At 34.4% G+C, this 18,269-nt stretch overlaps 1 protein-coding gene and 1 non-coding gene across 2 annotated transcripts in view; both read right to left on the bottom strand.

Moving 5' to 3' along the window:
* The window catches only part of LOC118201601 (alpha-1,3-mannosyl-glycoprotein 4-beta-N-acetylglucosaminyltransferase B-like), a 246,080-nt gene that overhangs the window by 26,592 nt on the left and 201,219 nt on the right, over positions 1–18,269 (bottom strand). Inside the window, exon 11 of the mRNA XM_085820727.1 lies at positions 7,510–7,768. Coding sequence (XP_085676853.1) covers positions 7,510–7,768 — 259 coding nt within the window. The remainder of the gene's footprint in view (positions 1–7,509; positions 7,769–18,269) is intronic.
* On the bottom strand, positions 15,070–15,142 carry TRNAI-GAU (transfer RNA isoleucine (anticodon GAU)). The gene has a single exon. It is a non-coding gene; the product is annotated as a tRNA-Ile (tRNA).

The raw sequence follows: 18,269 nt of genomic DNA, 5'->3' as shown, positions 1-18,269 counted from the left end.
TGAGGCGCATAGAGGATCTCGCAACAGATATATTCAGTACAGTAAAATTCAAATGCAAAAAATTTGAGTTTTGTTCTGTGGCGATGGATGAATCAACAATGCAACAGATACTGCCCAATTAGCCATTTTTATTCGCGGTGTTGATAGATACTTCATAATTGTAGAGGAATTAGCCAGTGTCGTTTTACTTGAAGGTACAACCTGAGGAACAGATTTGTATTCGAAGTCTGACACAAAATTTGAATAAAGGCGAGTTAGACTTTAGTAATATCTGCTGTAACTACGGATGGTGCTAAATCTATGACTGGAGATTTCTCTCCAGTAAGGAGTAACAACATTACTCAAATTTGATGTGAAGGCAAGTGGATATAATACTGTGATGACTTCACTGCAACATCCACCAAGAAAATTTGTGCAAGAAGTCCTTCTCAAACTTTGAACATGTGATGAATGTAGTTGTAAACGTGGTTAATTTCATTTGGTCTAAAGGACTTAATCACAGGCAGTTTTATCAGTTGAAGGATTTGGAAACTGAATATGGTGATGTTTTGTATTACGCGGAAGTACATTGGTTGAGCCGAGGAAAGATGCTTCTGCGCCTGTTTTCTTTGAAGAGCGAAGTTCAACAATTCATGGAATTTAAAGGGAAATCTATTCACGAGATCAGTGGTGAGAAATGGTTGAGAGACTTTGCATTTCTTGCCGATATTACAGGTCATCTCAATGATTGGAACTACCGTTTACTGGAGAAAGATCTACTTGTTTATAATCTTTATTATAATCCTGTGGGAAAGCCAGTTTCTAAATAAGAATTCTACTCACTTTCCAAAATTGATGGTGTGAAGAACTCTACAACATGGAATTAAAAAAATTATGTACAATGCATTTCAAATTTGAAAGAGAAATTCAAAAGCAGGTTTTCCGATTTTCGTGAAAATAAAATTTTTATCAGAATGTTCTCTTTGCCATTTTCAGTAGACGTTGGAACTGTTCCACTTGAACTTCAATTAGAATGTATAGATTTACAGTGTGACTGCAGTAGAATTCAAGTTTATTGAAAAATCCTACATTAATTTATTTTTATTCTAAGTACGTAACCGAAGACAAGTATCCAGGAATTTGTAAATATGCACTCTTCATGTCTTTTATCGTTGGCAGTACCTACATACATGAACAGCTTTTTAGTAAAATGATATACACTCTTTTGCAAAAAAAAATTGAAGCACTAAGAAGGAAGTGATTCTTTTTTTGATAAAATTGAATATGTGTATAGCTCATACACAGATAATAAAATGATTAAAACATCAAGATCAAAGTAGCCGTTTATGGGTCACAATTACCCATCGAGTGTTCAAATTAGTAGTTGGTCGAACCGTCCCTCGCAGCAATGTATGCTTGAAGTCGTCTAGGCAAGGAGTGGCAGAGGTTCCTAATGTCATCCTGCGACACATTCTGCCAGGCATTCATCAGTTGTCGCGCCAGATCTGCGATAGTTTGTGGTGCCCGAATCTGGCGGCCTACCATATCCCAGACATGCTCGATTAGCGAAAGGTCTGGTGACTTTGCTGGCCAAGTAAGAGTATCAACCGCACGGAGACAGTCCAGAGCTATGCGAGCGGTATGTGGCCTGCCATTATCATGTTGGAAAATGGCCCCAGGATGACGTGCCATTAATGGTAATGCAACTAGCCGAAATATGGTATCAACATATCATTGAGCTGTTAAAGATGTACGGATGATGACTAAAGATGACCTGCTGTCATAAGAAATAGCACCCCACACCATCACACCAGGGGCTATGGCTGTATACCTTTGTAAAACAAAGGCTGGTTGGGACCGCTGGCCCGTCCTCTCCAGACACGAACACGGTGGTCATCTGCTTCAAGAGTGAAGCGGGATTCATCGCTGAACACTATATGATGCCAGTCTGATGGCAGCAATGATGATCGGTTGCAACACCACTCCAGACGACTCCGCAGGTGTTACGGGGGTCAAAGGCAAACATCTTAAAGACCTCTGTGAGTGTAACCCCGCCTCAGACAAGCGCCGTGAGATGGTAGACGGTAACCCGTGAGGTATAGGCGTGGCTGTAATGCGTGGCGTTGAATAGTCGACAATGATATCGTTGGGGAGGTTCGAGCCTGGCGAATAATCATCCTATCTTGCCTCGCATTTGTGCTCCTTGACTTTCCAGAGCCTTCTTTGCACAGCAGTGTCTGTACGCTGCAGATGGTGGCCTATTGCTCGGTATGACCACCCAGCTTCACGCAACCTTACAATGCGACCACGTTCGAAGTCGTTTAGTTGTCTGTAAAGTCTTCGAAATCATCGTAATGGCATCTTTAGTTGCTTCTTTACGGAATTTTAATGACAGCAACAAAAATTTATGGCCTCTGTTACTGGTTTTATACTTTGCGAATTGCGCACTAGAAGATCGCAATTCCTGTTCATTTGGCTTGGAACTTTAATCATTTGCATGTTCGATCAAGATGTTTATGCATACCAAATTTCGTCACGATCGCAAAAGTCCTTCTTGGTGCTTCGATGTTTTTGCAAAAGAGTTATATAAATATATCTATAAATCTGTAACACAATCTCTTCGCCTAGAATCATTTGTAGTCTTGCAAAACGAACCTCCTTTTCTTTTTTATAAATTATCTAATTACACTGTTGTTTTGACAGACATGTGGTCCGCGGATCATAGTGAATTTATTGATGTGGGCCTCAGGCGTGAAAGGTTGAAGACCCCTAATCTAAATGAAAATAACATTTTTGTCTAATTATCGCCAAGGGCAAAATAATTAAATGTGTTTCAGGCATTTATGCTCTTTACTCCAAAATGCCTGGTACGTACAAGTAGCTATAAGGAAGTGGGTTGATTAATGCTACCGGTTGTTTCGGGAGGTGACCAAAGAGGAATGCTAGTCTGTGATTTTGACAGACTGTAGTGGACTAAATACATGAAGAACTTTCTTGCAGAAAGAGGAATATATCTGATAATGATTCCACAAGCTTGACTACCTATCTTTACATTCTTGATACTGAAATGTGTGTCGGCAATATATTACGAGCTGGACAAAAGTGCTCATTTACGGAGACCTCTTCCTCATAAGAGATTAGGTCCAATGATTTTCCAGGGAAAAACATCGCAAGGAATTCAAGCCGGAATTCGGGTTTGGCGACATTTTAGAAGAAGGCCCCGAGATTATACATGAAAAAAATGCAAATTTGAGTACATGAATGTTAAATAAATGTAGAATCGTATATATGAATGTATGAATAAACCATATTATTGGTAATGGATAAACATAAGTTGTTGCGGTTGGAAAATAAAGACATTCTCAGAAAATAAGTCCTAAAGCATTTTGGGGCCAAAACATTTAAGTAAGATAAATGCATCGGGAAAGTGAAGCAAAGGAATTTTCAGTTCAGCTGAAGAATTTTATTATAATGAGTTTTCATAAAATCAAGTGAAGTAGACCTCTCTAAAACATAATCACGCAAAGTCAGGAGACGGCCAGACGTAATTTGACACATGACAGGAAAGTACATGACAAGAAATACGCTTATGTATACTGCCTTTTTATGCCTTCATGTTTTTGGAGCGTAACTATTTGTTCTGATCATCTCTTAGCAAGATTTTTACTGCACGTTTCTGATGAAGAATATGATGGCTACATTTCAATATAAGTTATTTCAAGATGAATGACTACTAGAATAATGCCATGCTGCAACATTAGTCAGTATTCCTCTGCAGATCCAAACTACTCAACATACATTTTAGAATATAATTACTGCATTAATTCTTCACAATGAGCATTTTCCTTTTAGGGTTGAATAAATCTGGATATTTCTTAGTGTTGTATTTCAGATGATATGAAATTTGTATTTTATATTTGCTTTTCTTTAATTTTATTTGCTTAATGTCTTTCGAAATTCAGTCTTATTGTAAGTTTTATTTCTTGGAAGTGCCAACAAAACAGTAGGAATTTTGGTTTTACTAATAAACATATTGTAAATTATATACCGAAAGAATCTTTTGTGTTTAGACGTCTTAGGAAAATTCGATACGGTCGAGGGAAAATCACGAACTAAGCTTATTAAAAAATATTACTTATTTACATGAGTGATGTTTTATTATCCAGGCCTATATTCAAACATAAATAAAGTTTTAGAATTCCAAACAAGCCCCTGTAGCAGAAAATCTTCCATTACGCGTCAAAAACATTTATTACGGTACAAGGGTATTAGTTTACTTTGACGAGAGACTAAGAAACATATTCTAAAGTATCATTTATGTTTCAAAATAGGTATGGATCTTAAATAAAACATCATTTATAAAAATAATAAAAATTCTTTAATACGTATACTGCATTTGCGACAGGATTCGAATCTGCAGTCTTCTGACTTCAAATGAGAAAACTACAGTTTGCGAGTTCTTTTAATTTATTTTACCCTTTAAGTTCTTTCATCTTTTACTTTTAAGTTCTTTACTCTTTTCCTTTTAATTTCAAAATTTTGTGTTAAATTTCAAAGGTTTTACTTTTGAAAATTTCCAGTATGTTAAGTTTATTACGAATAACTTACGGTAGGAGAATTTTGGATTTCAAATGCTGTGTAATTTATTGTTTATGGGTACTTTTATTTAATTTACTTCCTTAATGTTTTTCGGCCACTAATAATTATTGCTACTTTTGTTTCTTGAAACAAAACAGCTTTTCGAATAAATTAAAAATATGTGTGTTTAGTAAGCTTACAAAAGTATGATTTATTTAAAATTTCCAAACATGAATGATACTTTAGAATATTATTAGTCTCTAGAATGCGTGTTACGCTGCTAGCGTAATGGTTTATTTTGACTCTTAAGTAAGACTTACTTATAAACAATAAAACTGTTAAGTCGATAAAACTTTCTTCAGAGTCTAATTATTTTTATTATATTTTTGATGAATGAGGTTTCTCCTCAAAATTGCGCAATGTGGAACTTAACACTGTACTCAAATGTAAAGACGTAATGTAATAAAATGCTATTTCTAAAATTTTCATGTCTTATGGAAATACCAATGCAACATTATGATCGTAGCTTAAGAACAAAGGTATTACAGACAAATATGTTCATAAAGAAGGTTATGACATGATACTTATAATAATAATTTCTAGATTTGGCGCCTAGTCTAATTCTAAACTATGAGAATGTTAAAATAAGAAATGTATAATAGCAGCAGTTACTTATGCAGTAAAAAAAAAGGGTAGAGAATTTTAAAAGGATACATTGCTTAATTATTACATCTCTTTCCTATAATTCTATAAATGTTTCTAAGTTAAGAAACCAACGACGAAAGTTTACTTTTTAAATTTATTTTGTCGAAATGTTAGTTTTTCAAGAAGAGGGGAAATTCTCATTTCTAAACGGTAACAAGTCTTGAATTTAAAGGCCTCTAGAGTTTTAATTTTTCCCGTTTTGTCAATAAACGTTATGAAGAATGTATTTGGATGAAATGCATTCGCTATGATTAAGCTGAAAAGTATCATCTGAAATTTGTATACTTGTTGTTTAGAAAAACTATGAGCATTAATTAAAATGCAAGAAAATTGCAAAAGTAACACGAACTGATAGTTGTTGAATATAATTTTTTTTTTATCGGAATTGTCTATAATAAAATGTTAAAGGAAATTTTTAATTATAATGTTGTAAAACGTTTTAAAGCAATATCACTGCGATGCAGTTAAAAATAATCCTGATTTTTAAATATACATTTCGTCATTTCTTTTCCTATAACAGAAAGGTGCAAAATATATTATATTTAGATAGTAACTAGATAAAATGTAGTCTTTTGTCTGTTTCGGGATTAAGTCTTTTGTCTGTTCCAAGGGTAGGCTCTACTGAAAAGACTGAGTGGCTAATTATCGCAGTGTCTTTGAAGATACTGTAGAAGAAGGTTTAAACATTTTTTTCATTTGACCTAAACTTAACAAAGTTTGTACTCACTCGGTGCTCACATGTGGTTAAGTAACTCGAACAGAACATAAAAATGTAAAATCACAATAAAATAAGATGGGCTACACAAGTGGCTCCTTAATTATCTAAACCACTAAATCGGCGGTAAACAGCAAAGCCGAGCCCAGAATGTGAATGTGATCTAAAGCGAGTGGCTAAGCAACAACTATTTACATACAAAGCTAATTCAAACACACCGCATCAATTTGGAACTAACTCTTCTGGTACTCTTAAAACCGCTGCATAGATACTGCTTCCGAACTCACTTAGATTTGCATACTACGCCACTAAATTTTACATCATGGCAAGAAACTGAAATCAGAAGAGAAAAAGAAGTTTCACAATTAAAAATTATTAGTTACAATCAAATAAAGTCTTTACAAAACATTTAATGAAAAATGAATGCGAAATCCTTATGAAATTTGATCCAATTATATAATACACTTTGCAATTTTACTGTACACGTGTAAATTATACATTTGAAATTCATCTTGAAATTAGTATTGCTTTGAATTCAATTTTCATTAGGGAAAAAGAGAGATATATATGCTTCCCATGGCAATTACGACACATGAGCCATTTAAGCAAATTTTGTGAGAATGACTATCGGAATCACATGGCAAAATGGTATCCCACTCGCTTGCAGACGACTAGGTATATTTTTCACGTCTATTTGGATCTTATATTTTCAAAATAATGCATAATTTAGCGCAATACCTGGAGAAAGAGAGAGAAGACTCATCTAGGACTTTTCGCAGTCTAAATGAAAGTAAGAAGATTCAACGTATTCACAAATGTTAAATTAAATTTTCGGAGCTGATACTTATGCAAAGTCAATGCATAAGCAATTTCAATAAGTAACAAGTAAGATGCTACTTTAGTTATACAAAGCACTGCAGATACTTTTGCAGATGATTGGATTACAAAGTTTCCTAGGCACTTCTGTAGATGGTAGAGTAATGGATGTTAGATTTAGAGGTTTCCTTTGCTGTCCGGCTAGATTAAATACATGTTATGAATATCATTTGTTCATAAAGGAGAAACGATGCTATAGAAGTGTTCATATTGCAGCAACTAAAAACATCACGGGCCCTCGTATGTTAATCTCGTGCTTATTCTTGCCAATCGAATTCAACAGAAAGATACATTTATGTTGCAATGCATTTAATTTATATAATTATAATAAATATATTTCGTTTTAAGTAAATATACTCGTTTTGTATTAAAATGGGCAAAACTTCTTCAAAGATATTCAGGAAACATTTAATGTTATTTGAAATAAAGGTCTTAAAAGTATAAACTTAGAAATGAATGATTTGAAACACAACCTATTTAGTAAATATTAATTTGGGATTTCTGATAATGTTTCGATATTTTGGGAATTATATGAAGTTAAATAAAGTGAATTTAAAAAATTAAATCAGGGAGCAATATCGATCAGTTATTATTTTATACAACAAAGAATTTAAGTCTTGTAATATTAATTATGGGAAAGTAATATAATAATATACCTCACTTAAAGCCACCCAGTGATCCATCTCCTCCTCAATGTATATCCGTAACATCTTCACAGGGCCTACAGTAGGTATAATAGATCCTTCAGCAACACCAGATGCGTCAGTGAAGCCACCAACCATTAGGAACCTATCAGATGTGTTGGGATATGGAATAAGCTCTGGTATCTTTGGAGTGACAGCTGGGAGCACATGGACGGACGCATTAATAAGAATGTCATCTGGATGTTCAGGTGAACCACTTTTGAAGAAATACCTAGTTAAAAATTAAATAATATAATACCATACTTCGCTTCATTTAAATCTGTATTTGATAAAGAAAGAAGCATTATTAAAAATGAAAAAATAAATTGATTTGTTTGTTGCAGTCACATCAACAACCTGAATATCATCAAAGGAAAGGAAATAAAAAAGGAAAATGTCCTTCCATTAATTAATCTAAGTCATTGTATCAAGACATTAAAGCGATATGAGTATTAAATTTAAGAAAAAAAGACTGGCACATGTTTTGGATCATTCCAAACATTGTCGTTTTTACCAAAAGTAACTTATTAAATCATTTACAAATTGTTCTTCTTTCGAATAAGCAGGCGTTTACCGAAGCCATTGATTAAAGATATTCAAAGGAAACGTACTCTACATCAGTGGTCGCCAAATTTATGACTTATCTGAGATATTCTATTATTTTAAAATCCTACTGTGAGCTATTAACCAAAAGAGATAATTTTTTTAAGAAATCTTACATGTGTTTATTGCCTATAAACTTACATTTCTGGTAAATATAAAATAAATGTTGATTAAACTCTATATAACCAAATAAACTGAAACTGAATTGTACATAAGAAAGAAATTGAAGTGTAGTTACTAATAAACAACACAAGTCATGACAGATTTTTTTATAAGACTTATTAACTTTCCTGAGAAGGATGGATCTATTCTTTTGTCATCAACACGTTTTTTAGTGTTGGGAGAGTAGGTGGCTGCCACTCGAATGCAGTTATCCAAGTGTATAAACACACATTTGTCCTTTGCCTGAGTAATGAAGTCATCGATTTCCGGTTCCGAATGAAAGTGATAAGTTTTTGCTTGAACACGCCATCGTTAGAACAGACCTAGCTTGGCACCGATGCGTAAATCAAACTATCCAAGTTAGTAACGCATAATATACACACAAAAAACGCAACATGCACAACCTCACACGTATACAGTCACGTATGGGATGATGCTAATAACGGCAGTAGCGCAGAAGAAACAAGCAGTTGTCATCAGCGTCAGCTCAATGAAGAAATCAAGGTTAGCCAATCGCGTTAGCGCGATCTACGCAAAATGTACCCGAGAGCTACTAGTAGCTCGTGATCGACGGTTTGGCAATCACTGCTCTACATATATATTTTTAACCATTTCATCACAAACACGAATAATAAGAACGCGCAACATTGCGTAGTAGATATTAAACCGGCAAAAAGCGGAGAAAGTAGAATAAAAATAGCCTTAGACTTCGCCACTTCGCCACTTAGACTTCGAACTCATTATCACCCTTCAGTTATCCATCATACTACCGAGGAGGGCATTCATATAAACTAAACCTTTAATAATAGCATCTAAAATCAAATTTAAATATTTGAAAATGTGGATTAATTTTGTAATTATATTGCTGTTTAAAGCAATATACAAATATAAATACAAACTTACAATAATCATAATTTCAAGTTCGTTGTCCATTTAAAAGCCGTAATTCAATAGAGAGAGGCTTAAAAACATTTTATGCTAAAATTAAAATATTATAAAAATACACGACTGTTATAATTTCGTACACAAAAATTTAATATTTATTTACGATTAATTTGTACATTATATGTTAATGTTCTTTACATAATAAAATATATGAATAAATTTAGCGAATTTATTAAACAATCAAATAATTATGCATATACTCATTTATTATTGTTTTAATTACAAGAACAGGCTCATGCCGAATGTCGGTTATATTTTTGTAAAATTAAAAGAAAATCAGAGAAATCACAAAAGAAATTCCTGTCAAGCGACTTCGTTTCCTGGCTGAGAAGATTTTGTTGTCAAAGATTTAGGAAAATTAACCTATTATCTTCGTATAAATATCTAAAAATCTAAAAATGAAAACTTCGCGAAAATTTTAAAAAATTGAAGAAACAGTTCAGACACTCTAATTTCAAGGTGAAAAGCCGAGATATACACTAATGAAAACAAACTATTGAAATTTAGAAGATGATGATAGTCTGCTAGAATGTATGAAATATAGTTAAACTTTAAGGATATTGCTACATATCGCTACAGATACCCAATCAGATACAGCGTGTGTCGTTTACTGTGAAAAAGAAACGATCAACGTCGAACAACGAATTGGAATGCTGTCACGAAAGTCATTTGACTCAACAAGAACATAAAACTCAACAAAATATAACTCATATTCAGATGCAGAGTGAGCAAACGATAATGTATTATTATTAAATCCGTCAGTCAAATTAACGATAGTTCATGAAGTGCCAAAATGCGAAACTGCAAGGAATTGTCCTTAACTGAAACCGGGGACTTTGCATCAACCAGTTTGACTCAAGAGGAACTATGTTTCCAAATAACATTAAACTCGACATAATCCAAAACATTATATCCAAAGCTGATAAGGTTGGGCAGGTCATTGTTACGTTCAAATGCACTGAACTGCCGCCCAACCGGGATAGTGGTTAGTGATGCTGACTGCCGTACCTAAGGGAAGGGGTTCGACTCCCGGAGAACGCATGGATGCTTGTAAATCTATAATGTCTCTGCGGCACGGGTGCAATCTAAATATGCGATGAGCCGAAATTCGTCTAGTGAGGTTAGCAGTAGGGAAAGAGGGGTGTCAGACCCTCGAAACAGCTTCCCAGAGTGCTCTCCTTCAAAACTGTGGGGAGTGAGCAGCGGAATTGAGCAGTGTCTTACCATTCACCTGTATGGTGCTCAAGACTCTTGCCAACGACAAGCGCAATCTTCCATTCATTGCCACGATGAATTTCGTTGGTTTGTTATGGTGTTATTTTCAGACAAGTGAGATAACTCACAACACAACATACTAATGGTGTCACGAAACCGGAAGCGAAGGTGCATGCTGCTTGACCTCTCAAAAGTAAAAAATCTAAGGCATCTTATATATCCTCATTAAACTAACGTTCCCTTTGAGGGAGCGTTATGTTATAAAATGTCTTTGAACCAGATTTCAATAACTGAATTTCATGCTTGAAACTGAGGAGTTAATTTCTTTCACTAAAGCCAAACTCACTTCTTTCAAGATTAGCTGTTGACTATTTCCTGTATTCAGAACTCGCTATTTTGAGATAAAACATTTGGAAAATTGTGCTCACGGCTCTTGTTTCTACGCTGATCGAACTTTCATGTTTTTTTTACAGTAATAAAGATTTTTTGATTTGTGACGTAGAAAAAAGAAATTCTTTTACACTTAACTTTTAACTCTTTAAAACTGACTAAACTGGTGCCGCGACAAAAAATAAATAAATAAATAAATAAATAAATAAATAAAAATAAAAATAAATAAATAAATAAAAAATAAAATAAAAAAAAATAAAACTAAACTCATTACTTACATCAGTGCTCCGCAACCGGTGTGCCATGAGTAGGATTTAGGTGTGCCGCAATCAAATACATGTATTTGACATTTTGCAATTTTTTATCATGTATTTAATACACAGTGACATTTTTTTCTCTTAATAATGTCTATTTTAAATGTTTTTATATATTTCACTGTTGTGTGGTTGTGTGTGTGATAGTAAGTGTGTCAGCATTTGAATTTTTTCGACACTTCCTTGATAACTCGGAACTCTTTGGTGTGCCACGAAATTCCAGAAAGATTTTTTGTGCGTCGAAGGTGAGAAAAGGTTGCGGAGCACTGACTTACATAATCAAAACTTTTAAATCTAAGAAACATCAAAGAAAGATATCCTCACTGGTGTTTTGGTAAAAACAAAGATTATTTGTCAAAACCTGAATGCGAAAATGCACTTCAACAACAAAATCTTTAACATGCTATCTCTCACTAAATTAAAACTAATTTAGATCTCCAACCTGAAAACACGTAAATTCCAATGCAAAATATAGAGATAGCCTTAAACCCTTAACATTTCAAATACCACACAGATCTCTTCAAAACACCAGGGAAAGATACAATCTCACAATTTAGAAGTCTACTCATCAAATCAAAATAAATTCAGTAAACCGATCTATAGTCACCAACTCTTAAAACTGATTTTTTTCTTCCTACTACCGCAATATAAATACCCAGGTTCTAAAATAACCATGTTCCGTAAGGATCACATGGGTGACTACACAATCAACCTTCAAAGAAACATACAATAATAAAAAGTAATAAACACATTTATTAATAATTCCAGAATTCACATCTTATAATTCAAGATAGCTGGCCAGACTACACCTACAAAAATCTTTTAAAGTTACTCATAGTTTTTTTTTCATATCAGTCTCACATTAAACATTATTCATTAATACAAAAATCATAGTGAAACATGTCGCAGTTCTTAACCATTTTAAACAGGAACTAAAGAAGTTTAAACTCATTTATAAAAGCTAATTTAGAATAAATCATATTTCTTCAACTGTGACACATCAGCATGTTCATTCTCGGTCAAGTGAAATTACATGAACATAGCACTTAAACATTAAAACAAAGATTCACTTCCTCCAATTAGTTCAATTAACTTCTGACTATTAAACATTAATAAAAAAATTACCTTTTCAGCTAGAAATTTAGTAACAATAAATATTCAATTTTCATCTACCTAAACATGACAGCTCATGCTTTACCATTAAACATTTCCAAATTTATAAAGATTAATTATCAAAAGAAAAGCACCAATGAAAATATAAAGTCACTCACGAAATCAGCATGCATACATCTGAGAGACTCAGGGAGCTGCCCGGATCCAGTCACAAAACGCTGAAACAATAACTGCCAAATCTTCATCGTTTTCAGGAACCGGACTTTTTCATAGTTCCAGCACTAACCTCCGTCAAGCAGGATTTTAACTCAACAAAATCAACTTCCCGATTTAAGTTCCACTTAAAATAAAAGAAGGAGGTCGAAACTGGAGACAACAGACCAAGGCAGATCTCAGGAGATGACGACTTTCCATATTTCCATATTTTCCAAAACAAAATAGAAATTCCAGCACGAGCAGTTCAGACTCTTCCACAATTGCAAAAAGAATATCAACGACGAAATTGAAAATAATAGGCCGCAGGACAGGAATCGCCGCCATCCAACACGAAGAGCACCCGCACTATATCGGACAGGTCTCCGCAACGAGAATCTCTGAGATAAACAGCTTTAACTGTAAACCGCGGTCGACCCCCGAAGAGCCGCCGCGTTTTTCCTCTGCTCCATTCCAGAACCTCACTGACCGCGGCCTGCCCCGAGGGGGCCGCCATTAAGGAATCAAACCCCTGAAGCTCTGAAAAAAATCTGCTAAAAAGTATCTTTCAGTCTAAAATCCCCCCTGCTTCCCGTGCAACGGCTTAAGAAAACTCGGTTTACACTCACCAAGAAACGCCTCAAAATCACTATTGGCTCAAACAACACTAAAATTAAAAATTTAACCAATCTTAAAGAAACTTCGACTCCCTCTAGCCAACTAGAAAAAAGATAATAAATAGCCTCTAAAATTCTCAAAAATACAGAACTTTCTACAAGATGACAGACCCGTTCTTTCCCACGCAACAGAAGAATGTTTCCAACCTATAATTCTGTCAAAATATCGCCGCTCCTTAGAACTATTCGCCTCTGAACGAGCAAAACACGTGTTTTCAACCCCCGCGTAAAGAGGAAAATGCAGCTGGACAGTCTGACCCCTAACGTCGAAAAGAAGCCGACTCGTGAGAAACGGAAATACACCCGCGCCCTTCTTAAAGGAGCTTTGCCGTAAAGTTTAACAATATTAAATATTATACATTAATTTTAAATAGGAACGATAGAAATTCATTAATCACAGTAAAATAATATAATAACTAAGAATACCTTATGCACAGTAAAATAACGTGCAATAATTATACACAACAAAAAATACATAAGAATTTTTCATAACAGATTCAACCAAAATTTTATTTGTTTGAATTCTATTGCTCCAGCCATCCAGTTCACTTCCGAAATTTAATCTAATAATTTCCTTCTTTACCTTAACTGTCGGCAAAGAAATTAACTTCCGCATTACTGCTTACTACATACTTTTCCTATTTGTTTACCTCCTCATGCTAATTCATGTCCCTTATCGTGATATCATACTTTATCATGAATTATCTGAAATCGGTTGCCAGTAGCAAAAGATTTTTTTACGATGTCTTACTTAGTCTCTAAGCCAGTACTAATTTCTATCTTGCTACCAAAAAAAAAAAAAAAAAAAAAAAAAAAAAAGATTCCCCTATTAGAGGTACGCACCAAACATTCGCTGTGATGCTATGTCATCCTTTTTTGCTCGGATTCTCGAAAAGGCCATATATTTTACCTATCAATAAAATTCGTTGGTCGATTGGTAAAGACATCATCTGTGTCTTACATTCTTTGGGAATTTATAACATATCTTGCCAGTGTGAATTTGGTCAAACAAAAAAGAACGTTAAAATTTCGCATCAACGAATACAAATCTAGAAGTTTGAATAATGGAAATAAACAAATCTTTTGCAGCTAATCATAGTTGGGCTCTTAATTGCAATTTAGACTTTAGCTTGGCGAAAATTGCTGATAAATCTTCTTTAGTTGATAAACCAGATTTACTTGAAGCCTCTTAAATTCACAAAAATATCATTCGAGTTTTATATAACTATATTAATCATAATTATAGTCTAACTATAATAACCATATGTCCATATTAATACGCTCTAACTATTTTCAACATGGTCTAACTATTTGCAAACAAATTTTAAAGACGTGTAAGTAATGCCCATATTATTTTAAAAACAAATTGTTTACCTATCACATTCAAGAAAACATTGCGATACCTAAAATTTAAATGAAATATTATGCCCCTTTGACATTAGCAGAAAACAATTTCGTAAGAAACATTGTTTGTTAATCAAACCATAACAGTTTAAAACAGGAAACTATAGAGTTTTGCTCAAGTGTTTTTTCCTAGAGAATTATTTACATTCGATGGGGACATATCACTCTTTTACAAAAGTCCATTTTAATAAAATACTGTTAAATATTTGAACATGAATTTGAATGCTGTAGAGACATTAGGATTTTGTGGAAGCAGGAAAGATGAAAACTTAGCAAGCGCCTTCGCCGGGAATCGAGCCACGGACCTCTGGAATACTGGCCCAGCGTGCAGGACCACTACACCACGAAGGCACGTTAGGAAAGCGGGAGAAGTACCTCATATACTCCCCTTCTTAATGAGCGACTGGGGTTTTTAGGGAACCCAATCGCCAAATCCTCATGCAACACTCTTTCAGTTCGGGTGCCACTTGTAGAGACATTAGGATTTTTGGAAAGCAGAGAGATGAAAAATTAGCAAACGCCTTCGCCGGGAATCGAACCACGGACCTCTGAAATATCGGATCAGTGTGCTGACCACTACACCACGAAGGCACGCTAGGAAGGCAGGAGAAATACTTTATAATGCAAAGTCAGTGCATTGACTAAAATTATAAAGTCAGTGCATTGAAAAAGAGGGTTCAAAATAAATCATCTATAATTAATAGTATTTTTATCTACCTTCTTTTTGATTTCCTCTGACATTTACATGCAATTAAACAGTATACAAATGTCATGAATAATCTTGAACAGAAACATAAATAAAAATACATGAATAATCTTGAGCAGAAACATAAATTTTAACTAACTCTTTCCTTTTGAGGGGTGACTCTCGGTCTCCACTCGATTTGATGTGTTAACCAGAGAGGGGACCCTTGATCGCAACTCCGTTTGACGCGATAAATCGAGTGGTAACGATCTTTGTTTAGGTTCGGTTTAGGTGATATTGCTTCATGAGTTTGGTCAAAAACACACGCGTATAAAACAACCGCTAATTTTAACATTAACTATGTTTATTTGATTTATTGTTACATGTGTGCGTTCGACGTTAGTTCGTTTTCAACAGTCGTGGCAAAAGGTATATTTTCAAAGTGGTAGAACCCAATAACCATGAAATACAAAGAAATTACAAATTCAAGTGGAGAAGAGTTTAACCAGTCATTGAGTAGAGTACTTGACGATAGAGAGAAGGAAAGTAGTGATGAAGATAACGATTAAGTAAGGCGTGTAAGAAGACGAAAAATCACAGTAATAAATAAGGAATGTTAAAGCGGCACTATTCCACAGGAAAAGACAAAAATTTCAGAATTTATAACGTGCACACAGTCAGTATAAATACGAAAAGAATACCGATTGTATCCGACCAAAGAGGCGCAGGATTACAAGTATCTTCAGAACATAAAAAAAATTAGATTGTTTTAAATTGCGCGTGAAAACATTTTAAGTTAGCTGTAAGAAATTCACCAAACATGCGGAAAATCGTTTCATTGCTGGTTCGCGCAAGCGAAAATGGTTTCGAGTACAAAGGGTTAATGCATTTTAGAAATAAACGTTTAACAAACATATCTACATTAGGAATTTAATATCAGTAGAAAAGAGAAAAATAAAAACAAATCGAAGAACAGTAAACAGAAAAACCACTGAACAGAGAAAAATAAAAACAAACCCACAGATGCAGTATAAGCGCATATTGTATAACTACCTACATGCTAGAACAAAACCGACTAAATCCCGCAATGCGACAGAACTAAATTGTTTTAACTTACAAATTTATAGTATTCTTTATTTTTTGCCATTAGGGAAATTTGAAGTGAATTTGCGTGGAGTGAAGCACAATATCATAACATTTGACATGAATATAAACGAAAATATTTCAGAGGACTGTATATGATATAACATTATAGCATACAACAATAAAAAGTTATAATAATATATTACAAGGTGAGGAAAAGCGAATAATTCAGACAAAAGGCTTATAAATGTAATACAGAGTGTGATCTTCCCTGAATTGTACGCACATATCGCAAGATGTTTTCATTCTGGCAATAGCGTTGTTAACCGTCCCTTGGGGAACTAAGTTCCAGCTCCTTCAGCAGTGCTGTCTAAGGATATATAGATCTCTACGCTGAGGATGTGTCCGGGCTACTGCTGCAAAATTAGCTTGATACGTTCTGCAACGACTTAAGGTAGAGAGATTTTTCTGGTCACGTTATTCGCTGAATGTCTTCATTTTCAAGGGATTCGACAATGAAGTTTGCTCCATGTGGACGGGCATTGCCGTGTATACGCAGAAAGGAAAATTAATGTGCACTTCTGAAAAATGCTACATAAGTTTGTTATGTAACCAGTTATTATGATTTTGATATTTACCTTAACTTCTTCTTTCCGTGCTCCATACCATAATGCAAATTAGGTCGCACAGTATTTAAACTGATGCTTTTAGATTTTAGAAAATCAGAGATAGTCTTTGGCACTCTCGTGGCGTTGATAGAATATGGCAACTATATCTAAATATAATTATCCTAGCTTTTGCATTTCCTCACAACGATTGCTTAATAACTTAGGTTTCGGTAAATCTTTTGAGCCAGATTGTAGCTTAGTTGTTGCTTGTATAGTGCTAGACTACTGATCGCCGTTTAAATTTTTTCGACTGCTTTTATTTAATTTACACCGTCACAATTAGTGGTTACCTGTAGCACGAGTTGTGACGGTCTTTGTTTAAAGTTCAGTTTAAGAAAAAGATTGCTTAAGCCTTCACGAGTCTTTGTCGTACTTTTAAGAGATAAGTTGTGAATTGTCTTGCATGGATTGAGACGAAATGTTCAAGCAATCAACCAAATACTAACTTTTAAGAATCTAAGATCTCATCTCGATACTTCTGGTTGGTCAGAGATTCGCTGTTGAAAATTGCAGGGCGTTACGTTCATCGGTCATTTTTCATCCTCATATCATTTCACCTGCATTACTGAAATGGTCACGTTCTATAATGAAAAGAAAGATTTAACGTCCTGAATTCCGGCGGATGTAATGACGTTTAAAATCAAACGCTGAAACTAAATCTCGTCACATCAGTAAAGAAAACATAGTGGCCCAATAATGTTCATCCAAGTTCTGATAAAACCAGGTAAAGTGTTCCTTCTTTTTTGTTATGATGACATATACTTCTGGCTGTTGGGCATAAAGGTCTTTTTCATTAAACCTTATGAATATAGTTTGCGGTGACAAAATGGTTCTTGTAGCTGCTGCAAGCTCTGAACTGTTGAGTAATAGACGCTTTGTTCCACCACCCCGTTATTGCCAGATATCGGTCTGAGAAGCAGTTGTTATTCGTTTACGACCTTGTCCAAGCCCCTGACTACGGTGTTAGAGTTCTCAAATTGTTTCCAAAGAGTCTGTTGTTCCCATTTAATTACGTTTGTTCATTTATTCACTTTTGATTGGACAATATGAATTAGGCTTGTCTTTGACATGTTTCCTGAAGAAATGGATTACATCTTACATCAATTAAGTATTTCATGGAATATCATTATTTTGGAGCATGTAAAGATAAATTCGGATATGAATGTATATATATAGTATATATATATATACTATATATATATTGTTACGTTATTTTCTTCCTTCACGTTCGTACGGGGTTCGTGTGGATTTGGAGTGAACAACAACGATACTTGATGAAGTA

Source organism: Stegodyphus dumicola, chromosome 7 (assembly GCF_044657685.1).
Source record: "Stegodyphus dumicola isolate Sdum_Otavi_A_Nest chromosome 7, ASM4465768v1".
In the NCBI taxonomy this organism is placed as follows: Eukaryota; Metazoa; Arthropoda; class Arachnida; order Araneae; family Eresidae; genus Stegodyphus; species Stegodyphus dumicola.
This window is presented reverse-complemented; position numbering and strand designations above follow the sequence as displayed.